The sequence below is a fragment of the Mesoplodon mirus genome (genome assembly GCF_964341445.2).
Source record: "Mesoplodon mirus genome assembly, chromosome: 17".
Classification (NCBI taxonomy): domain Eukaryota; kingdom Metazoa; phylum Chordata; class Mammalia; order Artiodactyla; family Ziphiidae; genus Mesoplodon; species Mesoplodon mirus.
In genome coordinates, this window is record NC_138993.1 from 1077079 (window position 1) to 1103731 (window position 26653).

General features: G+C 41.0%; 1 protein-coding gene across 1 annotated transcript in view; it reads left to right on the forward strand.

Moving 5' to 3' along the window:
* Positions 1-841: 841 nt before the first annotated feature.
* IFT88 (intraflagellar transport 88) overlaps positions 842-26653 on the forward strand; it is a 74566-nt gene continuing 48754 nt past the window's right edge. The window contains 12 exon segments of the mRNA XM_082602585.1: positions 842-862; positions 4289-4384; positions 8010-8072; positions 14104-14160; positions 15290-15343; positions 15953-16016; positions 16686-16755; positions 19468-19558; positions 20746-20850; positions 22787-22889; positions 23961-24075; positions 25940-26171. Of these exon segments, the coding sequence (XP_082458711.1) occupies positions 4295-4384; positions 8010-8072; positions 14104-14160; positions 15290-15343; positions 15953-16016; positions 16686-16755; positions 19468-19558; positions 20746-20850; positions 22787-22889; positions 23961-24075; positions 25940-26171 (1044 nt within the window). The 5' untranslated portion in view covers positions 842-862; positions 4289-4294.

The following is a 26653-nucleotide window of genomic DNA, read 5'->3' on the forward strand; positions in this document are numbered from 1 at the left end:
TCGTTCTCTTGCTGAGTGTCACTCAGGCTGGGTGCCAGCTTTGGCGCGTCTCGGGCCGCCCTCGACGTGTCCAGGGCAGGAGCACAGGGCAGGACAGGACCACGAGGTGTGCGGGGCCACGCGGGTGGCCTGGGCTCTAGCCGGGACCGGGGGGAACCGCGGTGGGGGGGGGTCCAGACAGCCAGCGCTGCCCGGACGCGCTTCCAGGGCTCACAGGCTAGTGCGGCGGCCACCGGAGCTATTCACAGCAACCAGCACCACCCGCCAGTGATCTGCCTTCCGGATGATTTCATCAGGATCTAGGAGACGTTGGCTTCCCCCCAGTTCCTGTCCCACGCACCGCCCGCCAGGACCGCCTCCGCGGGGCCCCTCGGCTCTAGCTCCCTCCCCGGGGCGGCCCCGCCCCTCTCCGCTCAGGCCCCTCCCCTCTCCGCTCAGGCCCCTCCCCACCCTCCAGGCTCGGCCCCGCCCACAGGGCTCGCCCCGCCCCGCCCCGCCCCCTCGCGGAGCACTGTGGGAGCGGCTTCCTTGGATCCGCGCGTGGCAACGTCCCGGCCGCGCAGCTCTCAGCCGAGTCCCGGAAAGGCCGCGCCAAACCCGCAGCCCTCGCGGTCTCCCTGCTCCCCTCGCCGCGAGGTAGGAGAGGGCCCGGGGCGGCGCGGGTGCCCGCCGCCCTCCGGGGGGGCCGTGGGAGGGGGCGCGGGGGCTCTGCCCCTCCCCCGCCGCCGGCCCGTGCGGCCCCGCCCGCAGCCCGCGCGCGGCCCTCGAGCCCCTGACCCAGCGTTCGTGACTGGAAGCTCGGAAATCCCCGGGAAGGCTCGGCGGGTGAGGGAGGCAGGAGCTCGGGCCCCGTCTCGCGGAGGTGGGCATTCCTGGGCCGGAGTCAGTCCGCTCCACTGGGCGGCCGGGCTGTCCGGTGCGGCCCCCGGTGGGGACGGGGGCGGGGCCCCGGGGAAGCGGGGTGGGGGGCGCTTCCCGCGCTCAATCCAGACGGCGCTAGCCCGGGAGCTGCCTTGGCAACAGAACCCGGGAAACCCGGTCCGTGGCGGACCTCCGCCGCCTTAGCTGTTCCCTGGGTGCTTCACCTTTCCCCACCGCACCCTACCCTCCGCGTCGGTCAGCCCGAGTCTCTCTCAGATCTGAACTTTTTTGGTTTGGGGACAGCCCAGCAGAAAGGACCTTCAGTTGTAAAAGTTGCTTGTTGTTCTGAGAGACGTGTAAGCTAAATTGACTTAAATGGGACTTGTAATTAGGTGGTTCCTGTTGAGCACAGTGGTCCTCACAGTGTGGTCCCCGGAGCAGCAGCAGGAGCAACGCTTGGGAACTTGTTAGAAATCCACATTCCAAGGGGTGGAGGGGGGTGATGGCGACTCCCACCTGAGACTTGGTGAATCCGAAACCGGTATGGGGGAGTGGCAGTCTGATTTTAACAAGCCCTTGGGTTTCTTTCGTTTTTTCAAAATTACTTTGCCTATCAGTTTAGCATAGATTTGTTTGTTGTTGTTTTGGCCGCTCGGCATGGCACGTGGGATCCTATTTCCTGGACCAGGGATCGAACCCAGGTACCCTGCAGTGGAAGCGTGGAGTCCCAACCACTGGACCGCCAGGGAAGTCCCAGCCCTTGGGTTTCTGACACACGCTGACTTCTGAGAACCACTGGTGTCCCATTACCTGACCTAAAGCTTTTAAGTTAAAATATTTTGTATGTCTTCTACCACTGACAATATTTTGGGGGGTTATTTTGGAATGAACATTTCTATATGATTGACATTTGCTCTCATGGTGAATTTTCATCTCCATAAAGTAATGAGAACTTAACTCAAAACACCTAAATCTAAGAGCTAAAGCCATAAAACTCTTAGAAGAAAACAGGTGTAAATCTTCTTGACCTTGGATTAGGCAGTGTTTTTTTTTTTTTTTTTTTTTTTTTTGTGGTACGCGGGCCTCTCACTGTTGTGGCCTCTCCTGTTGCGGAGCACAGGCTCCGGACGCGCAGGCTCAGCGGCCATGGCTCACGGGGCCCAGCCGCTCCGCGGCACGTGGGATCCTCCCGGACTGCGGCACGAACCCGCGGCCCCCACATCGGCAGGCGGACTCTCAACCACTGCGCCACCAGGGAAGCCCGAGGCAGTGGTTTTTTAGCTGTAAGACCCAAAGCACAACCAACCAAAGGAAAATATATGTGTGCATCATCAAAATGAAAAGGACACTGTCAAGAGGTGGGAAGAGTGCACAGAATGGGAGAAAATAGTTGCTAGTCATTTATCTGATAAGGTCTAGTATCAGGAACATATAAGGGATTCTTTTTTCTTTTTTGGCTCTGCCAAGCACTGAGTCCTAACCGCTGGACCGCCAGAGAATTCCTCAGGGTTCCGTTTTCTCAACATCCTCACCAGTGCTTATCTCTAGTCTTTATTTTTCAGGCTGCTCCACACGGCTCATGGCATCTTAATTCCCTGACCAAGGAATCAAACCAGGGCCCTCTGCAGTGAGAGCATGGAGTCCTAACCACTGGACCGCCAAGGAATGACCATCTCTAGTCTTATTTATTTATTTAGGCTGCGTTGGGTCTTTTTTTTTTTTTTTATTTTTGGCTGTGTTGGGTATCCGTTGCTGCGCCTGGGCTTTCTCTAGTTGCGGAGAGCGGCGGCTACTCTTCATTGCAGTGCACGGGCTCTAGGCACATGGGCTTCAGTAGTTGTGGCTCGTGGGCTCTAGAGCGCAGGCTCAGTAGTTGTGGCGCACGGGCTTAGTTGCTCTGGGGCATGTGGGATCTTCCCGGACTAGGGATTGAACCCGTGTCCCTTGCATTGGCAGGCGGATTTTTAACCACTGCACCACCAGGGAAGTCCCAATCTTTTTTATAATAACCATTCTAACTAGTGTGAGCTGAAATCTCTTTTGATTTCATTTCCCTGATGATTAGTGATGTTGAGCATCTTTTCATGTACGTATTGGCCATCTGTATGTCTTATTTGGAAAAATGTCTACTTAGGTCCTCTGCCCTTTTTTTTTTTTTTTAAGTAATTTTTTTTGACCTCTTTCTTTTTTTTTTTTTTTTTTTTTTCCGGTACGCCGGCCTCTCACTGCTGTGGCCTCTCCCGTTGCGGAGCACAGGCTCCGGACGCGCAGGCTCAGCAGCCATGGCTCACGAGCCCAGCCGCTCCGCGTCATGTGGGATCCTCCCGGACCGGGGCACGAACCCGAGTCCCCTGCATCGGCAGGCGGACTCTCAACCACTGCGCCACCAGGGAAGCCCGACTTATTTCTTTTTTAAAAAAAGTTATTTATTTATTTTTGGCAGTGTTGGGTCTTCTTTGCTGCGCACGGGCTTTCTCTAGTTGCAGCGAGCGGGGGCTACTCTTCATCGTGGTGCGTGGGTTTCTCATTGCGGTGTCTTCTCGTTGCAGAGCACAGGCTCTAGGCATGCGGGCTTCAGTAGTTGTGGCACACGGGCTCAGTAGTTGTGGCTCGTGGCCTCTAGAGAGCAGGCTCAGTAGTGGCACACCAGCTTAGTTGCTCTGAGGCATGTGGGATCTTCCTGGGCCAGGGATCGAAGCCGTGTCCCCTGCATTGGCAGGTGGATTCTTAACCACTGCGCCACCAGGGAGGTCCCCTCTGCCCATTTTTTAATGGAGTTTTTGTTGTTGTTGTTGAGTTGCATGAGTTCTTTATATATTTTGGATATTAACCCCTCGTCAGATATATGATTTGCAGATACTCAGTAGATTGCCTTTTCATCTTGTTGATGGTTTCGTTTTCTGTGCAGAAACTTTTAAGTTTGATATAGTCCCACTTATCTATTTTTAGTTTTGTTGCTATTGCTTTTGGTGTTAGATCCAAAAAAAAATCACCAAGACCGATGTCAAGGCACTTACTATGTTTACTTCTAGGAGTTTTATGGTTTCAGGTCATTAATCCATTTTGAGTTGATTTTTGTTTATGGTGTAAGGTAGGGGCCCAGATTTATTTTTTGCATGTGGCCGTCCAGTTTTCCCAGCACCATTTATTGAAGAGACTGTCCTTTCCTCACTGTATATTCTTGGCTCCTTCGTCATAGATCAGTTGACCGTATATGCAGGGGTGTTTTGGGGTCTCTGTTCTGTTCCATTGACCTTTGTGTCTGTTTTGATACCTAGTTTTAAGAATTTGACATGAAAAAAAGTTTAAGCCATAAACACATGTAGAGATAAATTTGACCAGAAAGGTTGTTAAATAGGTATACTTTATTGCAATTAACAATTATTTCTTATTCGAAGAATACATTTACAGCAGTGATTTTTCATAGGTATAAATGATGCAGAATGTACACCTGGCCCCAGAGACAGATGAAGATGATCTTTATTCTGGTTATAATGACTACAATCCAACCTATGATACCGAGGTAAAAAAAAAATTTTTTTTTTTTTTTACATTGGTCTTTGCTAACCAGCTGGTTCATGAAAATTTTGGATTTGAGCGTTCTGCTTTATCATGCTTTTAGATTAAGTAAGTTGATTAAAAGCCTAGAAAAGTGCTATTACTGAAGACTGTACTAACTTCTACCAATAGTAATAATTGCAGCATAAAGATGTGAAAAGTTTATGGAAAAGAACTAGGATCAATTATATACTTGTATTCTCCTGTACTAATTATCTGAATATGTAAGTTACAAGACTTAGATCACTTGAAGTACCTAAAATCAGTTTTTTTAATGCTCTAAATTTGAAATGTCATGTAGTTATTTTTCTTCTTTGAATTAAATTATACAAGTATTTTATAGAAAAATTAGAGAATAGAAATAAATATAAAGAAAAATTAAAATCATAGAAACTGTCTATGAAACCACCCAGAAATAAACCACCCAGAGATAAACATTAACTAACTTACAGTGCTTAACGCTAAATGTTTCCCTACGCACATATGTATGTGTATATGTATACTGTATCTCTGTATGTTTTTGGATAAAATGGTATCATACTGTGTGTACTGTTTCGTAACCTGCTTTTTCCCTTTTATGAATATTCGCCTTTGTCAACAAACCTATGTCTGCTTAATATTTAGTAGTATAGTAATTACAGGATGAAATTGTTACTAAGACAAATACTTGAATATTTTAAATCTGTTTACATTATTGTGAGAGTTATAGTTTCCAAATTGTAAAAGACAAAAACCAAACAAAACTCTTTATAAAGTTATCTTTAATTAGCTTGTGAAGAAAAGTTAGGATGAAGTATGTGGGCGTTAATTTACTTGCTAGTATTTAAGAATCAAATATTAGCATTTAGAGGACTTTAAACTGATTTAGGAAATCTCATTCTAGAGTGTTTCATATGGCTTTCAGTCATTTTTGAATTGTTTTTTCCTCTGGAGAAAAATGTTTGCCTGTGAATTTGAGACCTAGAGAGAAAGCAAGAAAAGAAAATAGAAATCATTCACTTACTCTATATGAAATAAAAATCTAGGAGATACTGTTCATCATAGAAAATTTGAAAAATACATAAGATTGGAGAAAAAAATAAAATGACATGAATACTATTACCTGAAGATCACCTGTATTAGATATATCACCCGACGTTTTGCTGTATTCCCTTGTCTTTTAATATATTCAGGTTCTTCCCTCCCTGTATACAAACACTTATACATACACGGATATGATTACATAGACTAGTTTTAAAAAATTTGTATTAAAGCATGGACATTTTCCTAAGCTAGTGTAAATTATGAAAACCATTGAATCTCCCCCTTTCTCCCAGTCGTAAAAGTTATATGTATAAAAAAAAAATTGGGCTTCCCTGGTGGCGCAGTGGTTGAGAGTCCGCCTGCCGATACAGGGGACACGGGTTCGTGCCCCAGTCCGGGAGGATCCCACATGCCGTGGAGCGGCTGGGCCCGTGAGCCATGGCCGCTGAGCCTGCGCGTCCGGAGCCTGTGCTCCGCAACGGGAGAGGCCACAGCAGTGAGAGGCCCGCGTACAGAAAAAAAAAAAAAAAAAAAAAAAAAAAAATGTGCTCATTGTTGAAAAACAAAATTACCCATAATACCAGCAGTCAGAAATGAGTACGGTTAACGTTTTGTTGCTTTGTCTTTCCTTCATGCATACACATACAATTTTCTTTTAGCATGTTTGGAATTGAACTAATGTTTACTTTTCTGTTTGGTTATTTACATTCAGCTACATCATAAACAAAGTTTCCTGGTACTAAAAATTTAAATATAATTTTAATGGCTGCATAATACCGACTATATACAGTTGATTATTTTCTGACTATAGGATAATTATAGTTTTCTGCCCCTATTAATAACAATAGCACAATGAGCAATTTTATGCATAAATAATTTTCTCTATTGTGATCAAACATTTCCTTGGGTAGAGTCCCACAAGTGGAATTAATATATCATCATGATCATTCTTAAAAACATCAGAGAAACTTCCTAACTCTTCAGGTCATCACAGCGTGGCTTCATTATTTAACTTGAAGCAAATATTCAGAATATAACACACAAAAATAAATCACACAGTAAAATAAAAAATTTGGTTTACCCATGGTTTTCTTTTGATTAATTGGTGTAAATTAATATATAACTGAATTACTTGAAACAGTTGCTAAGGTGTTCATAGATTATGCAAATTGTTAATCAAATCATGAACAAAGGAAAAAATGACAAAAGTTGTGTTGATTTGGTATTTGTAATTGGAGAATTTGTTGACAATTTTTAGTTTGTCATTGAGACTTCACTGAGCTGATTAATCAAATTTTACTAATAATTTAGGAATATTGGAAGGCTTTTCCTAAAAGATGTGCCAAGGTAGTATAATTATTTCAAAGGCAGCCCGTGGCTTTATACTTCGTGTGAAAGTTGCCTGGTTTCTATGCCTGAGACTTGTGTACTTACTTCATTTTATGTAGTTGATATGGAAGGTTATGAAGATTATTTGAAGTAAAATTAAAGAAGAATCCTTGTACATAATCACATTTAAAGTACATTGTATTAGCATCCTGGTTATACAGACATTTTACTTTGTCTCCAAGGTTTTAAAAAGCTAATTGATATCGACTCCATTTTTTTGTGTATTGTTTGTGTTTGTTTTTTAATAATCAGCAAGTATGTTTCTGTGGGAAGTAGATTGCAGTAAATCAGAGGTGAGTGTGAGAACTGAGCACAGATGTATGGAGGGCTGGAGCCGAACTTGTGCTGCTGGAGGGACAGCGGACAAAGGCTACTTAGACTGGCAGTTGGAGAGGCTTGGTGCTTTTGAGAGAGGCTACAATGGCATTTTGTCCAGGAAACTCGGAAACACTGGTATCTTGCACTTGACTAATGTTACTTTCCTCAGATTCCTCAGGGAGAATGTGAGCATAGGTCAGGAATCAGCAAAGCACAGTAACGTTTTATTTCAACGGAGGCTTTGGTTCCAAGTGGCATCACAGGTTGGACCCACTGGAGCCTAGGCTGGCTCTAGTCTGAATCTCAGACTTTACCTCTCCCGTGAGATGAAAAGCCATTTTCACTTGGGCAAGCAGAGATGAAACCAGAGCAAGTGTTTGCCCCATTTCTGGGAGAGGATACAGCCTTTTCTGTCCTAAGGTCTTCTCAGGTAAGGCTCCTAGCCATGGTCCGGAATATGGAAGAAGAGAGGGGAGGGAGAGAGGGAAAAAGGATGGGGGTGATTCTCTGTTCCTACTTCTCCAGCTGCTTGGAAAAGAGAAACAGAAGAAAGGCCGTATCCTTGCAGACTTGATCTTTTAACCACGTGTGTTGATAGCACCCATTTAAACAGTAGCCAGTGAAATGGCCTTAAACTTGACTGACATTGTCAGTACTCCTCTCCCTAAGGGGGGAAGGGGCTTTGGCATTTTGTACAGTGTAAAGGGGGATTTGAGGACAGGAGTCCTTGAGCCCTACCTGGATGTCAGGAGATGGAGGAAGATGGATTATAGAGGATCGTGAACACCAAACAGTCGAGGTTAAACATTTTAAAAAATTGTCACTTCATGTTGAATGTTAAATTTGCCTTTTCGTTTTAGGAATTGGAGAATGACACAGCTTTTCAGCAAGCTGTGAAAACTAGTCATGGCAGAAGACCTCCAGTAAGTGAATTTTTTTTATTGTGGTAAAAAACACATACTTTACCATCTTAACGGTTCTTAAAGGTACACGTTGGTAGTGTTAGATTAATTCCCATTGTTGTGAAACAGATCCCTGGAACTCTGTCTTCCCAAACTGAAACTCTGTCCCCATTAAACAACAACCCCCATCTCCCTCCGCCAGCCCCTGGCCCCCACCGTTCTACTGTCTTTATGAGTTTGACTATTCTAGGTACCACATATAAGTGGAATCATACAGTTTTTGTCCTTTTGTGACTGGCTTATTTCATGTAGCATAATGTCCTCAAGGTTCATCCACGCTATAGCCTGTGTCAGGGTCTCCTCCCTTTTTGAGGCTGAATAACATTCCATTGTATGGATGGACCACATTTTGTTCCATGGACACTTGGGTTGCTTCCACCTCTTGGCTGTTGTGAATAGTGCTGCTGTGAACATGAGTGTGCAAATATCTTGAGACCCTGTTTTCAGTTCTTTGGATATATACCCAGAAGTAGGATTGCCGGATCATATGGTAGTTCTATGTTTAATTGTTGGGGGAACCTCCATACTGTTTTCCGTAGTGGTTAACGCCATTTTACAATCCCACCAACAGTGCACAAGGGTTCCAGTTTCTCTAAAGCTTCACTAACACTTGTTATTTGCTATTTTTTTGATAGTAGCAACTTTAATGGGTATGAGGTGATTCTTACTGTGGTTTTGATGTGCATTTCTCTGATAATTAGTGATGTTGACTGTCTTTTCATATGCTCTTTGGCCATCTGTATATCATCTTTGAAGAAATGTCTGTTCAAGTATTTTGCCCGTTTTTTAACTGGGTTATTTGATTTTTTTGTTGTTGAGTTGTAGGAATTCTTTATTGGGTATATGCTCTGCAGATATTTTCTCCCGTTCTATAGGTTGCTTTTTTTAAATTCTGTTGATCGGGTTCTTTGATGCACAAAAGTTTTTATATTTGACGTAGTCCCATTGGTCTGTGTTTGCTTTTGTTGCCTGTGCTTTTTGGTGTCATAGCTGAGAAATCATTACTAAGTCCAATGCCATGAAATTTTCCCCTATGTTTTTTTTCTAGGAGTTTTATAGTTTTAGGTCTTTTTACGTTTGGGCCTTTAATCCATTTTGAGTTCATTTTTGTATGTGATACAAGATTAAGGGTCTGATTTCATTCTTTTGTGTGGATATCCAGTTTTCCCAGCACCATTTGGGAGAGACTGACCTTTCCACATTGTATGGTCTTGGCACCCTTGTTGAAGATCATTTGACCTTTTTTATTTTTTATTTTTTTATTTTTTTTGCAGTATGCGGGCCTCTTACTGTTGTGGCTTCTCCCATTGCGGAGCACAGGCTCCGGACGCGCAGGCCCAGCGGCCATGGCTCACGGGCCCAGCCGCTCCGCGGCATATGGGGTCCTCCCGGACCGGGGCACGAACCCGTATCCCCTGCATCGGCAGGCGGACTCTCAACCACTGCGCCACCAGGGAGGCCCTATTTGACCTTTTTTAAAAAAATTAATTAATTAATTTAAAAATTGTTTTATTTTATTTTTATTTATTTATTTTTTTGGCTGCGTTGGGTCTTCGTTGCTGCACGCGGGCTTTCTCTAGTTGCGGCAAGCGGGAGCTACTCTTCGTTGCGGTGCGCGGGCTTCTCATTGCGGTGGCTTCTCTTGTTGCAGCGCACGGGCTCTAGGTGCCCGGGCTTCAGTAGTTGTGGCATGTGGGCTCAGTAGTTGTGGCTCATGCACTGTAGAGTGCAGGCTCAGTAGTTGTGCACGGGCTTAGTTGCTCCGCGGCATGTGGGATCTTCCCGGACCAGGGCTCGAACCCATGTCCCCTGCATTGGCAGGCAGATTCTTAACCACTGTGCCACCGGGGAAGCCCCTGTCCTCACTTCTGACACCAGTTGCAAAACCACCTTCAGCGTCGGTCCTTTTCTGAAAGGACTCGCAGAACTTGCTGAAAGCTGGTATGCTTACGGTTTATTACAGGGGAAGGATACAGGTTAAATCTGCCCAGAGAAGAGAGACACAGGGCACAGTCTGGGAGGGTCCAAACGTGGGGCTTCTGGTCATCCTTTCCCTGTGGAGCCCTGGGTGGCATTAACCTCGCAGCCACTCTGAGTGGTGACGGTACTTGGGAGGATTGCCAGCAAGGAAGCCCTCCCACCACTCTGGTGTCCAGAGTTTTCATGGAGGTCCATTACGTACTGTCCTCATGGCTGCCCGTTAGTCTCCAGCCCCTCCTGGAGGTTCAGGCTCATAAGTCTGAAGTTCAGACTGTCTGGTGGCCAAAGCCCCCAGGCAAACAGGGGTGTGTCAGACAGGACATTCCAGGGGCCTGCAGATCTCCTCCCAGTAGCAAAGGGCAAAGCCAGACCTCTCTTTGGGTGAAGTCAATTCTTGACTACACATTCCACAAGCTATATTTTAATTTTAAGTTTACTTTCATTATGGAAAGAAAATTGTAGGTTAAGTTCTTGCACTTGGCTAATGACAAGGCCGTAAGCTTTTTGAGGAGGCAGACTGTCATATTGTTCTTCCTTTGCCTGCTGTGGGTCCTCCACAGATCTTTATCACATGACTTAGTAAATAAGCAAACATTGTCTTTAGGTTAGTGATTCTGGGAATCAGATAGGTGGTAATGTCTCCAGGCTGGCCCTTCATCATATTTAGAAATGACTTCAGAGATCCTCACGTGATGATGAGGAAAACAAGCCAGGGGAGGCGAGGTCTCGCACTCACCTGTAACCAGGACAGAGCTCAGGTCTCCAGCCGCCTTGAATGATATTTTCATCACACCCTACTTAATGTATTAAATGGGAAAAATTTGTGCAACTGTTATATGGAAGGGACTGGGCTCACTTAAGAGGGATAAAATTCCAGCTAGCTCCAGAGGAACTTAAGGAGGAGAATAAAATGGACAGAAATAGAAATTACAAGGCATAATGTACTATGTGTTGTAAAGAGAGTATAAATTGCTATGGGACCACAAAGATAATTTCTTTATCGCTAGTTGGGACAATGAGAAGAGGCTGCTTAGAAGATAGATTTACAGTTGGATAATTAAGGCTGTGCACAGTTCAGATTGCCTTGAGATCTGTGAGGAAAGGCACTGTGGGGGAGGGTGCAAGGGGAGGAAAGAAAGCGGTAACGTAGGATCCAGTCCGCTTAAGAGATCAGTCCAGCGCCAAAAGTAAAAACCAGGGGAACAGATCTAGTCATTAGTGAGGAGTTAAAAAGAAAAATGGTCTCTTTCCTTCAATTTGTTCTCACAGAAAAATATTGCTGAGACCCACATCCTTCCTTTTCATGTTTTTCCAAGACCTGTTATCTGTCAATTAGGTCAAGTTTGTTAATGGTTTTGTTCAAATTTTCTATATTTTTACTGATTTTTTTTGTGTGTGGAGGGGAACTACAGTTCTATTAATGAGAAAAATGGTCAAATCTTACACTGTGATTGTGGTTTTCTTTCTTTTTTTTAGGTTTTTGATTTATGTATTTGGAGTAAAGACATTTAGAATTGTTATATTTTTGTGTTAAATTGACCCTTTTATTGTTATAAAATGTCCTGTCTCTAGTAATGCTGTTTGTCTGTTTTGTCAAATATTAGTATATTGCTAGAGCTACTCAAGCTCTCTTTTGTCTAGTGTTGTTTTTTTTTTCTTTGCGGTACGCGGGCCTTTCACTGCTGTGGCCTCTCCCGTTGCGGAGCACAGGCTCCGGACGCGCAGGCTCAGCGGCCATGGCTCACGGGCCCAGCCGCTCCGCGGCATGTGGGATCGTCCCGGACCGGGGCACGAACCCATGTCCCCTGCATCGGCAGGCGGACTGTCAACCACTGCGCCACCAGGGAAGCCCTTGTCTAGTGTTTACATTGTATGTCTTTCCCATCTTTTTACTTCCAGCATTCTCATATCTATATATTTAAGATGTATTTATTAGCAGCATGAATAGAGCTCTGGGTTTTTTGTTTTTGTTTTAATATTGTCAGATAATCTTCTTTTGGTCTATTTACATTTAATGAAATTACTGATTTGGTTTAAATTTGTTGCCTTAGTATTTGCTTTTTGTTTTTCCATGCCTTTTTTATGTTTCATGTTCTCTCCTTTCTTATCTTCTTTTGTTTGATTATTTTTTATTATTCCATTTCTCCCTCTGTTATCTTGGGAGCTTACATTCTTTAGCCATTTTTTAGTGTTTTTGTAAAGATTACAATACTCATTTTTAACTTATCAAAGTCTAGTATAATTTAGTATTTTACTACTTTCTGGACAATGCCAGAATTTTACGTTATTTTCAGTTTTCAGTTCTAGAATTTCCATTTATCCATTTTTTATAGTTTTTAGTTCTTACTGAAATTGTCATCTTGTCTTTTAATTCGCTGAACATATTGACCATAGTTGTGTTAAAGCCTGTGTCTGATGTTTCCATCGCATGTTTCCCCTTCTGCCTGTGTTTCCATTTATTTCTCTTGGTTTTGGTTAGGTAGTCTTGCTCCTATGTGTCTGGTTGTTTTAGATTGAATGCCAGGCATTGTAAATGAACATTTTTAGAGATAATTTTAGGCTGTATGTCTCTGATGTCTAGTGTGATAACCACTAGCCACATGTGACTATTTATATTTAAATCATTTAAAAGTAAGTAAAGTTTTAAAATCCAGGTCCTATTGCCTGAGCCCCATTTCAAATGCTCAACAGCCACATGTGGGTAGTGGCTGCCTTATCAGGACCGATATCTTTTACTAGAGAGAATTTACTTTTGCTTATGGCCTCAGAGATGCAAGGAATCCTGAATCACCTGAAGCCAGTTGAGTTTGAGATGATTCTAAATTGGGCTCGGGTCTTACAAGGGCTGGTGTCCTTCTGATTTCCCTTCCGGTCTGAGTGTAGCCTTTGGAGGTCAGTCAAGTCTGAATACTGGAGGATTGCCAGGGCTGCCACCTCAGCAGGCCCAGCTCCAGGGTTTATGTCTTCAGCCCCGTCTTCTGTGGAAAGCTCTGTTCCTTGCAGCCTGGGCTTCCTCATTAACAGACACCCCTGGGAGAAGAGCAGCCCAGACGCAGCTCAGCCCTCAGTCTTCCCTTCTGTTCCTCAGCTTGAGGCCTTGTAATTCCTCATGGCCTTGATGGTTCTCTAATGTATCCAAACCGATTTTGTGCAAAAATATTTTTGTCCCCAGCTGCCTTAGTGGTTCTTAGAGGGAGAGATGTTTAAAACAGCGGTCCGTCAAGTAGAACTCCTCTAAAAATGATGTTTTAATCAAATACTTAAACAAAGATGCCCAACAGCTAACCTGTTTAGCGCACTTTTTCACCTCTGCGGTCCTGTTTGATTCCAGTTACAAGTTTGTGATCAACATACTTTGTATCTTTTTTTTTTTTTTTTTTTTTTGTGGTACATGGGCCTCTCACTGCCGTGGCCTCTCCCGTTGCGGAGCACAGGCTCTGGACCCGCAGGCTCAGCGGCCAGGGCTCACGGGCCCAGCCGCTCCGCGGCATGCGGGATCCTCCCAGACCAGGGGCACGAACCCGTGTCCCCTGCATTGGCAGGTGGACTCCCAACCACTGCGCCACCAGGGAAGCCCCATACTTTGTATCTTTATTTCAGAGATGAGAACATTTAGGTTCAAAGCGATAAAATAAACAAGCAAGTAGAGGGAGAGCTGAGATTCAACCCTAGATTCCCTGAGATCCTCTGACTGTTGTTAGACCCAGCGTCTGGCGGTGATAATCATGCAAAATGAATGGTAGGCGTGACCGTGAAGACTCATCTGTCTTATTGGCCCCTCAGGTCATTCTAAAGTCCCTTTTCTCCTTTAAAATGAGTTCCAGAATAGGTCTCCTTCCTGATACTTAAAATACTTGGGCTCTTTAATATTTAGAATAATTTAAAAGAAATTATTCTAAATATTATATAAATATTTCTCTATTGATGAGCCTATATTTTCTATTTTTTTTCCAGTTTTCTATTATATAACTTAATCTGAATTCTATTAACTATGTTTTTTTTCCTCCCCAAGATAACTGCTAAAATACCAAGCACAGCAGTTGCTAGACCTGTAGCTACTGGATGTGGGGTAGGTTTTCTTAAGCTGAAGATATGAAGATGCATTTTCTCATACATAAGTTCAGTTTAGGCAGTTAGTTCTAAATAAGTTTGGCTACCTTTCAGCCCATGACCTGGATATATTTTCCATTTTGGTTAGTGATGAACATTATAAATTGTTGATTAATAGCTTTGAATATTTTAGTCATTTTGGTTTTAAATATAACAGAAAATATTTTATTGTCTTTTCCTACCTGTAAACCTCGTGTTTGTTGATTGACTTCTTTTCATTTTCTATATAATATAACTAAGTGTCATGTGTATTCCATTCGTATATCTTATGTGAGGTTAGATGTTATTTAAACATAATGTTTATAATTTTTAAAAACTTACTAATTAATACATGAAAAAATAAAATTTAAGAAAAACTTCAGAGGCATATAATTGGGTCTTGCTTTTATTTGAGATCGTTGGAGGAAAGATGCTATATTAAAATTCATAAAAGAAAATCTTTTAAATCTTGCCCAAAGTACCTACAATTTGGATATTTTAGCTTATGTGAAATAATAGAGGAATGGGAGAAAAATGGAGGAATGAGGTGAAATAGTGTTTCCTAGTCTTTATGATAATATTTCTTAGGGGTCATAAAAATGGTTTTAGAACCTAGAGGTCCCGGGCACTTGCCTTCCAAGTGTCCCTTCCTGTGAATGAAGAAAGTGGCCTTATACATTATATAACAGTGTGTCATGTGATGCATACGTTTATTAATCAACCAAAGCAGGTATCACTCATAAATTTGGTTTTTGGTGATGTTTCAGAATAGGAGACAGCAAGCTTTTCTGTGAAGGGCCCTGTGATTTAGGCTCTTTGGAACCCAGCTCAGCATTTTCAGAGAGGCAGCCACAGACGATGTCCAGGCAAATGGACTGCGGCTGTGTCCCAGTACAAAGGCTGAGGGTTATAGTTTGCCAATGCCTGTTTTAGAGTTTTATTGTTTGATCCTATATCCTTGGGAGATAAATGGAAAAAAATTATGTTTAGGTTTACTTGCCAATAGAATGAAGGAAAAAAAGTTATAAAGAAAACTTTTATACTTTGGTTTATAAATTTAAATGTAGGCCTTTTTTGGAATCGTTTTAACTTAGTTTTTTGTTTACTAGTCCAAGACATCCCTGGCATCGTCAATGGGAAGACCAATGACAGGGGCTATTCAGGTATCTCCATTGTGTGGGTGTTCATTTTGGGCCTTTCCTGTGACTTAGAATATTATTACCAACGTTTTTTTAAGTTGTTACTTATATAGTGACCCTGGTTCTTTAAACTGTGGGCTAAAGTTTGGACCGTTTGAAATCTTTGGTGGCAAAGTCTCTTTGGATTTATTGACTCAGGTCTCAAATGAAATCCCACTGGGAATGGACATAGGCCTGATAGTTTGCTTGTAGGATGTACTCTGGGACTTGCTTTTCCTTTGCTGTCATTTACAGCAGTTTCTGTGGTTTCTCTCTTAGGCATATAGGAGACCAACCAAAAGTAGGGGAGTAGCCAGTTACTAAGCTGCATAAGGTACTATCTAAAAATCCTTAAGAGTGCTTTTCTTTTCAAACTGGGAGTAAGTCCAGTTAGACAAGGAATCAAAATTTGATAGAGGAAAGGTGAAGTGCAGACAGACCGGCACGTGAGGAGGTGGGAGCACGGAGCAAGCCGGCAGGGGACGAAACCAATGTTAGACGCTAGGCTGTGTTGTGACGTGTGTCGTGCAGCTCTGCAAGTAAGAGGCAAGTCTTATTTAAGAATGCTCTTTAAATGATGCTTGTTCTCCTAAGGATGGAGTTACTAGACCCATGACAGCAGTGAGAGCAGCTGGTTTTACCAAAGCAGCTTTGAGAGGTTTGTTCTATTTCAGCTATTAATTTTTTTCAGATCTTAAAATTTTTAAAATGTTTTTGTATGTGTAAATATATTACCATATTAAATAAAGTCTAATATGCCATTGATTATTTTAGGGGCCATTAAGAAAGGAAAGGGGTGATGGAAATGTTCTGCATCCCAGTTGAGGTGGTAGTTACACTGGCACGTAATCTGTCAAAACGTGCCGAGCTCCACGTCTAAAATTTGTATGTGAGTTAGAGCTAAGAGTTAAAGGTGAAAATAGCATTTAAATATATGATAAGTTAAATAATAATGTTTAAATAAAATTGTTGTGACAAAAATTAATGATTATTATACCAGTAATGGAAAATTAAAAGGCTAATACCAAGTTATTACTCACATGATTGACCATTTAGAGTTCATAATAGGGATAGATTACTATGGGGGAGAAATAAATACCGAGAGATATTTATTTTTGTTTTTACATGGTAACACACAGTTTTATTTACATGGTTTTATGTATGTTAAAAATCTTACCAGTTTCTTAATATGCAAAATATTTATGTAAGCATAAAAAATGTGCATTCCATTTAATAAATAGGTAAATTAAATAGCATGTGCGCGGTTTCATATCCCTTCGGTTGTGCTGGATTGAGCACTAAACGTGAACTCTTGACTGTGTCTCAGGCTCTGCGTTCGACCCCCTCGGTCAGTCGCGGGGCCCTGCACCGCCCCTGGAGGCCAGGAACGAAGACAGGTATGCAAATCCTGTGCTGCTCTGCTGTGGTTGTTGCATGTTCTTAACTTTTACTTCTTAAGTACATAATCCTTACGTATATGAGAAGTTCATGTCAGCAGAATAGTAACCAAAGCATCATCCCTGGTTCTCGGAACTAGCAAAAGAATCAAGTCTCAGAAAAGCAGCCCTGTGTATTCCATGCAGTTTTAGTGTAATATTATTGACTTGAAGATGTGTCTGATTTTTATATGTGCCAGTATTGATTCTCTTGAAGGCCAAATGGGGTTGTACATGTAATAAGATATTCTTATTTTAAAAGGATATTTCAAAGAAAAAAATTAAGAAAATGTATAAGTTAGTTTGTCATATTGATATTGAGAAATATAGTTTTTTATAGAATTAACTTAGTTTTGTGCCATTGACTAGAGAGTAGCTAAAAAGCTACGGTGTAAATTCAGCTGTGTACATTTACTGATATCTAAGCACCATTAGATTTTACAAATAGTGATAGCAGCCAGCATTTACCGAGTGCTCACTGTGCGATCACTGCGTGCCCTGCGCTGTGCACGAGCTTCCCCGAGAAGACTGAGCTCTTGTGTCATCAGTTTGGGGGGAGGGAAGCACGGAGAGCTCGCTGGGTTAGGCTAGTGCACGGCAGGACTGAGACTTGAACCCAGGCGGTCTACTTCCAGGGCTCATGTTTTTAAATTGTAATTCTTAAACCTCGTATTTGGGCTATTGTATAAATTACATAATTTTCCTTTTTGACTAATAAGGAACTTCTATAGAAAGTTAGTTTACTTTGTATCCTAGTTAATGACAGCAAGTTTGCTAATAAATACATGTTATCTTACTTAAATATGTCATTTAGGATCCTGTCAGCTGCTAACAGCTGAAAACATCAGAAAAACACACACAACAAGAATGTTTTATTATCTCCCATAACAGAAGGTCTGGAGGATGGTTAATTTAACTTCTCAATAACCTCACGCTGGTTCAGCTTCTTTCTGATTCTCTTGGCTCTTCTCAAGAGCCTGCCCATCCTCATGATTCCAGGAGGGCCACGGGAGTTCAGAACCTTCCTGTAGTTGATAAAACCTGGAGTCAGAAGGTGCTCAGTCTTAGGTCCCCTTTGAAGAGCAGGGATCTTTCTGGGAGACATCTGCCCCAGGCAGATGCATCTTCATTTCTTATTGGCCAGAAATTCATCACACATGCCTGATGGAACCAGACCTTAGGCAGGAGGGTGAGACTCTCCTGTAGCCTAGCTTTCACGTTCGGGGACGCAGGGCGGTGGCAGGCTCCTGTGGAGGCGCCCAGCAGTGTCTGCACAGAGTTCATTCTCCTGGCGGCTGGTAGGGACGGGGTAGTGACTTCCACTGTCTTCATAAAATTCTCTTACAGAGTTTTAGCGCTACATTTTTATATTGATATTTTAGGTTTAATTATAACAACCTGTAAGCAACATTTAAAGACATTTATTAGAGTGTTTCAGACAGCTTGAAAATAGAATTCCGTACTTTGAATTCTGAACTTTCTAACCTTTAGAAAGCCACCATCTATTATTAGAATTTTGCAATCTCTATAAACTAATAAAATATGTTGCCTTAATCCCAGGTTTTACTGAAGAATATGATTTTATAGACAAACCTATACTGTGAAATTTATTCCTGTGTTCTTTTTAAAAGTCCAATTTGTAGAGAATTAAGAGAATTGATGTTTACTTTGATATATTTGTAGTAAAAGTTTATTTAGGCAGTGATGTACATTCAGAGTGTTGTGTTTTATTGAAAGAAAGTGGTAGTAAAACAACACTGACGTTGTGTTTGAAACATGGCTGATCTGGGGACACTTCATTTGCTACTAATGAAGTCAGGGTTTTAAACTTCCTCACCTTGTTAGAAGTCTCTGTGGTGAGTGGGGCTTCCCTGGTGGCCCAGTGGTTAGGACTCGTTGTTTTCACTGCCATGGCACCGGGTTCGATCCCTGGATGGGGAACTGAGATGCCACAAGCCACACGGCATGGCCAAAAAAAAAAAAAAAAGTCTCTATGGTATCTATTCGGTAGTAAATAATTTTTCTCTTTTATGGGGTCTTCAGTCTTTCTAACCATAGATAAAGTTTTCATTTGCCATAGAATCTGCTTTCCTTTGGGGATGGTAATGCAACAGCATGGCCCTAGAGTTACCTTATCATGTGTTTAAATCCTGGCTCCGTTACTTACTAGCTGTATGATCTCAGGCTTAGTACTTAAGTTTCTTTCATTTTCTTTCTTTTTTTTTGGCCGTCCTGTGTGTCTTGTGGGATCTCAGTTCCCTGACCAGGGACCGAACCCGTGTGCCTTGAAGTGGAAGCACGGAATCCTAACCACTGGATCGCCAATACTTAACTTTCTAAACCTCAGTTTCCCTGTCAGTGAAATGGTAGTACTTGTATCATATATTCTTATGAAGATTAAGTGACATAATTAGGGTAAAGCATTTAGCTCAAAATTAAATTACACTTATGCTAAATAAATGTTAGCTATTTTTACTATTATAAATAATTATATAATGTAGTTATTAAAAACAGTGGCACATTTATTCTTTAAGGCCACATATATTTATCTTATCTGTGACTTACTCTTAAAGTTTATAAGCACATGATGGACAATGTTAAAAGTAGGTTAACTTTTGTATGTATTATTAGTGGTTGAATGACTCAAAATATACTTAATTTTTTCTTTAACAGTCCAGAAGAAAAGATAAGACAATTAGAGAAGAAAGTAAATGAGTTGGTAGAAGAAAGCTGTATTGCTAACAGTTGTGGAGACTTAAAATTGGTGAGTTCATAAACTGATAAGATTCAAGATTATGAAGTATGTGCATATGTATCTTTATGTATGTACCTGTATAAGCACATGTCTAGATAAATACTTTCATTTTGTTGTGGACTGGCCTTAGAGTTTTCACTGAAATAATTATTTTGAGAACCTGCAGTTGTAACTCTGCTTCATAAACTCTGAAGTCAAAGCAATTGGCTGACTTTGTCATTTTTCACATCAGTCATTTAAGGAGGGGAAAAAATTCCAGTGCATCGGCTGGCTAAATTTTGCAGCCTGGTGGACTGCTGAATGGGACACACAGCCTGCTGCAGGTGGAGCCCATGGCCCACACACAGCACTAAGGGCTGTTTTCTCATTCAAGCCTCACTGCTCTAAAGTATTTTATCCTAAGTAAACTGCAAAATCGTGATTTGCTCCTTGGCAATCCAACTCTGCTGCTTTTTTTTTAAATTGACTCTTTTCTTAGTTTGCTTTGTTCACATTACTTTGGTCATCATAGCACATAAATATAATTTCTGTGACTTAGTTATCAGATCAATGAATACCATTAGAAAGATTCAGTATAAGCTACTTTTATTGCTCACAGAACCTGTGCTTTTTTATCTAGTTCTAAAAAAAAAAAATTCCATGTTTAATTAATGTGACTGTGGTCAGTCTCTCAGTGGAAATCGATAAAAGGTTCTTGGCATCCTGAGTAAGATCTGAGTGAAACTAAGGATCTGTTGTCGTATTGGGTAGCAGTTATCCATGATCCATGATCCAATACTTGTCTGTATTTTGAGCATCTGAGAAACCAAACAAATCCACCTAAATTCCTACCTCATGAGATTGAATTAAAACACCAAAGACTCAGGAGTTGGGAGGAAAAAGGAAGTAGATAGACATGGTCAGACCGAAAGGGGGTGGGAGGTGAGGTAATGGAGAACCTCGACGTGGGGCAGGTGTGCTCCAGGTCTTAACCCCCATGCTTCCTCTTCTTTCCCAGAGAAGACACTCGGCCTTTCCATGTGGGAGGAAGAGCTCCCGTTTAAACAATAGAAGGGGAGTTTATGGTAGGAGCACGTGGGGCATCAGGGAACCCAGGGGTAATGGCAGCCACCCCTGCTTCCCGCAGACACTTCCCGAATGCACCAAATTCTGTGTGAGTGCTCAAAGGAGTTTACACAGTATACACTTGATTTCAGGCCTTAGAAAAGGCAAAAGATGCAGGAAGAAAAGAGAGAGTCCTGGTGAGACAACGAGAACAAGTTACAAGTCCAGAAAACATCAATTTGGATTTAACTTACTCAGTAAGTATGAAGTACCTGTTGAGTACAGTTATCTTGGTGAGAATAGATTCCAGAACTCTTTTTTCTTCTTTGTTTCTTGTTTTCTCTTGTTCCTTAAGCCTTATTGGACTTAAGGTGCCCAGAATTAGATTAATAATACTCTTTAGTTCATGGGACCACTCTTATCTTTGGTCTGTACAGTGATCTTCTTTAATTAGTTAATTAGTCATTTTTAATAATGTAGTAAATATTTGTAAACCTACCAGCCAAGGACTCGTGAAGATTGCTAATATTTGGGTTCTATTCAGTGTGGATACTTTAACGAGATTCGTTTTGTTTTGTTTTGAGGTATAATTGAGATACGGTGTTCTGTTAGTTTCAGGTATACAACATGATGACTTGATATTTGTATATATTATGAAATGATCACCACAATAAGTCCAGTTAACCTCCGTCACCAAACATAGTTAGAGAGATAATGGGGTTCTAATTTATTTATTTATTTACTTTTGGCTGCATTGGGTCTTTGTTGCTGCGCACGGGCTTTCTCTGGTTGCCGCGAATGGGGGCTACTCTTGGTTGCGGTGCACGGGCTCTAGGCACACGGGCTTCAGTAGTTGTGGCACATAAGCTTCAGTAGTTGTGGCTCGCGGGCTCTAGAGCTCAAGCTCAGTAGTTGTGGCTCACGGGCTTAGTTGCTCCGTGGCATGTGGGCTCCTCCCGGACCAGGGCTCGAACCCATGCACTGGCAGGAGGATTCTTAACCACTGCGCCACCAGGGAGGTCCCGATAACGAGATTCTAATGTGGACTTTTTGGTCTGTGATTTTAGAGAACTTCAAACTAGGTGAATAAGATAATGTTCTGTGAGGAGAGTAGGGGGGAAAAACCAGCTAATTTCTAGAAAAATTTATTCAATTCTGAAAAGACACTTCTTTGGTATTTATACTGCTGTTTAAAAGGGTGTGTTTTCAGTAGGAAAAGTCTTCATACGCTAAATAAGTGGAAAAAAGGACATTAGAACTTAGAATAAGAAGAATTTTTATGTTTACTATTTATAGCTAATATTTTAAAATTCCGTGGAGTCTTTAGATTTGGGAATAATTTGTGATGATTATTTTTTTTCCTTTAGGAACATAATTTACTATAACTTAATGATTTAAATTATAAATATGCATATAGAGCAGCAATACTATACAAATTAAGGTTCAAGGCATTCCACATGATGTTTACTTTATATTTACAAAGAGAGTTTGGTCCACTATCTTCCTTATTCCTTTTATTACCAGGAATAGTAATAATACACATTTGTTCTTTGTGGGTCTTCCTGAGATTAAAAGATAGCAAATCCATTAATTAGAAAGAATACATGGAAAATTAGGTGAAATTTAGAGGAAAGCTCCACCTGTCTTTTTTTTATAAATTTACTTATTTAATTTATTTATTTTTGGCTGCATTGGGTCTTTGTTGCTGCACGCGGGCTTTCTCTAGTTTCGGTGAGCAGGGGCTACCCTTCATTGCGGTGCGCAGGCTTCTCATTGTGGTGGCTTCTCTTGTTGCGGAGCATGGGCTCTAGGCACGCAGGCTTCAGTAGTTGTGGCACACGGGCTCAGTAGTTGTGGCTCGCGGGCTCTAGAGCGCAGGCTCAGTAGTTGTGGCGCACGGGCTTAGTTGCTCTGTGGCATGTGGGATCTTCCTGGACCAGGGCTCGAACCCGTGTCCCCTGCATTGGCAGGCAGATTCTTAACCACTGCGCCACCAGGGAAGCTCCCACCTGTCTTAATGTTCTGGTTCATATTGGAATGCAAGGTGTTCTCTGTGTACTTCATTGCCTTGTGGGTTGGGAATCTTGATAGAAGTATCTAACTTTGTTATAGTATTTTAATCTGTAGAAAGATTATAGGCAAAAGGGGCCTAAAATGATCATTATGTGTCTGTTTGCAATATTTTTTTCTTAGGTTCTTTTCAACTTGGCCAGTCAGTATTCAGCTAATGAAATGTATCCTGAAGCACTAAACACCTATCAAGTTATAGTGAAAAATAAGATGTTTAGTAATGCAGGTAAGTGTGTATAGTCAGTTTTTCCAATAAGTATAGTTCTTTTGTACTGTTAATTTATAATTTCCTCACTTTGTGCTTTCTTATAATGAAATCATCTGTGCTCTGAGCAAATTCATATTTATGATAGAGGTGCCCTGCTTAAAGATATGAAAATTCACACAAATACAAATGAAGAAATACAGTTGGTATAAGATATATTGCCTAACAGTAAATGAAAACAGTATTCTGTATCACAAGTAGAAGGAGCCATGGCAACCTACAGAACATGCTTTCCCTTGTATAATTATCCACAAGAGACCTTTGTTTATATTTAACATCTGTATTGTGTAATTTTTTGGTCTCACTATTAAAATATATCAGAATATTATTTTCTTTAATATTTTATTAAACTATTACATCATATAGTGTAAACCAGGTAAGTGTACTCTTTTTGTTCCTGAGCTACAGGCGTCTTCATCCTGGGTCCTGGGGTGGGCCCTATAGAGTGGAGGGAGGGTCAGGATTAAGGAGAGCTAATTATTACCTAAGATCCCCCAAGTCCTGGTGAGAAGATGTGTGGGATTATTCGAGTACGAGTTGGAAAGATTAGACAAGCTTTCTGAGTGGACGTTGCATTTGAGCTGAGTCTCAAGTTTGTAGAAACACTTTTTCTCATCAATTCATAAATGCTTACTGTAGAAAACGTGGGGAAAAAAGGATAAACTGTACATATTGGAGCTCTGGGAGATGCTGGAATAACGTCCAAAAGAAGGTCTAATTTTGAATTATCTAATACTTTTTAAGTCCCACGTTTTCTTAGAAGAACACAACTCCAGTTTTATAATGTCACTCTATTGTTTTCTAGCCATGTTTCCAGGAATCCATCTGTCTTAAGTTCTAATTCCTTGCAGAGGTTTAGTGTGCACATACATGAAAATAGTATAACTGTTTTAAAGTGAGAACTTTAGTTAATGTCTGAAGCTTCATAAGTTGAGAAGACCTTCAAAAAATATAAATTAAGGTCATCTAAAATATCATAGAAAAAGTGAAAAAAGTAGGATATTATATATTCATTAAATTTTTTTTAACTAGGACGGTTGAAAGTGAATATGGGAAATATTTATTTAAAGCAAAGAAATTATTCCAAAGCCATTAAATTCTACCGAATGGCCTTAGATCAAATTCCAAGCGTCCATAAAGAAATGAGGTAAGTTTGTAAAATTTAAGTGTCGTTCTTCAGAAACAAGGTCACTCTTTTGACGCGTTGCCAGTGGGCTGAGTGCTTTGTGGTATCTGTACATGAGAGGTGTTAGATTCTTGTTGTAGCTGTAGTGCTTTGGTCTGTCCCCTTGTGACTACTTGCACGCATTTGTGTGATGGAAGTTAAAGGTTGAAGGCATAATATGTGATCAGTTGGAATAAAACTAAGCTCATGGGCCTATATAGGGAATAACACTGCAAGCAATTAGCGCCATAACACAACTTACTGCCAACACCAAATCAAACAGCGGTTCTTTAGAACACACCAGACTCCAGAATGCAAGACTGGAAACCAAGACCTCCTTACATTCTTACTACAGCTTGAGAAGGGAAGAGCGAGAGGAAGGGTTACTGTTGAATCTTAGAAGAGGGGGAAGAGGAGGATGCTGGGATGTTTCCTGTTCTTACCGTATTTCAGGAGCAGAAACAGTAGATTACCTTATGGTCTGGTTATAACTATGGGAACATAGGAGGGTACCAGGATACTTACTGGTCATAATTTCTCCTAGGCACAGTACAGTGCCTCTGTGAAAGTTAATTTCTTTGTAAATGCCACTGTTCGCAATAATTTGTTTTCGAATTATGCATAATATCTCATTATCATCAGCAAATATCTAACTTAAGAGCACAATGCCCTTGAGGTACTTTTAACCCATATGAGGCCAAGAATTTGAGCATTTTAGAAAAAGATAATAATATCATATAGTATATGTTAAGTGCTTAACAATCCATAATCAAGAGGTAGTATAGTAATTAAGTTGAAGGAATAATTATTGAGAACAAGAAAGGTCAAGAGAGGCTTAACGAAGGAGGTATACTTGAGTTGGTTACTAAAGTGAAGACAAGCGAAGGGGTAACATTCCCAACAAAGGGAGCACTGTGAGAAGAGTCTGGAAAATACTGTGATTTGATCAGAGAATTAGGAGTAAAAGGATTTAGTTGAAACGGGGTTATATTGAGGAGTGGTTAGAAATAAGGTAGGATCACATTCATTAGAATGGCTATAATCAAATATAGACAATAATTAGTGTTGAGGAAGATGTAGAGAAGTTGGAATCCTCATACGTTGGGGATGTAAAATGGCCCAGACACTTTGTAAAATCATTAGGTTGCTTTTTTAAAACGTTAAACACAAATTTACCATATGACCAATTCCATTCCTAGGTATATACCCAAGAGAAATGAAAACATGTATTATCACAAAGTATTGTACATGAATGTTTATAGCAGCATTATTCATAATAGCCAAAAAGTAGAAGCAATCCAAATGTCCATCAAGTAGTCAAGGAAAAATAAAATGTGGTATAGCCATGCAATAGAATACTACTCAGCAGTAAAGAAGGAATGAAGTACTCTTACATGCTGTAATATGGAGGAACCTCAAAAAGATTATGCTAATTGAATGAAGCCAGACACAGAATATCACATATTGTAACTCCATTTATATACAATGTCTAGAAAGGCAAATCCAGAGAGACAGAATGTAAATTAGCGTTTGCCTGGGGCTAGAGGTGAGATCGAGGAATGACTGCAGATGGGCACAGGTTCTCTTTTTGGGGTGATGAAAATGACAAAGTAAGAATGTGGTTATGGTTCCACAACTGTGTTAATATAGCAATAATTATTGAATCATACACTTAAAATAAGTGAATTTTATGATGTGTAAAGTAAACCTCAATATAGCTTTAACAAAACAAAACAAAAAAGAAGTAAAGTGGGAAAGAAAAGAAGGAAATTATTTGTGGAATGTCTTGATAGCCATACTAGGGAGTTCAGACCTCTAAAGCGAATCCACGTTTATTTTTCTCTAGGATTAAAATTATGCAGAATATTGGAGTTACATTTATTAAAACTGGGCAGTATTCAGATGCCATCAATTCATTTGAGCACATAATGAGTGTGGCACCAAACCTGAAGGCAGGCTTCAACCTGATTCTTAGTTACTTTGCTGTTGGAGATCGAGAAAAAATGAAGAAGGCATTCCAAAAACTGATCGCTGTTCCATTAGAAACTGAAGAAGATGGTAAATACATTTCACCAAATGTGAGTATGAAGAAGACTTATGTAGCCAGCTCCTGATTACCTGTGCTTCTCTGTCTCCAGAAATGAGAGAGTTGGAGTGGATGACATTTCAGGTTTCTCCCAGCCCTGTATTAATGTGTTTTATCATTTTCATTTGTTATTTAAATTAGGTTGACACCAGGGCTATTGAAATAGGGCTAGAGATTATGGTTAAAACAGACTGCACAATTTTAGTCAAAAAACGAAAAGGAGAATCTTAGGAAAAATTGTCATTCTTTAATGTTATTTTATATGGAGTCATACCCTGTGCACTTGCCTGTGTTGATACATCACAATGAATAGTAATGTCAGTTTCATAAATTGAACCTAATAGGTCTTCCTGATCGGGTGTAAGGGTGTCACAGCATAGTGGCTGGCCCCACTACTCAGTATTTAACTCTCCTTGTTCCTCTGTATTTAAAATAGCACTAATTATAACCGTATAGGGTTGTAAGGATTAAATG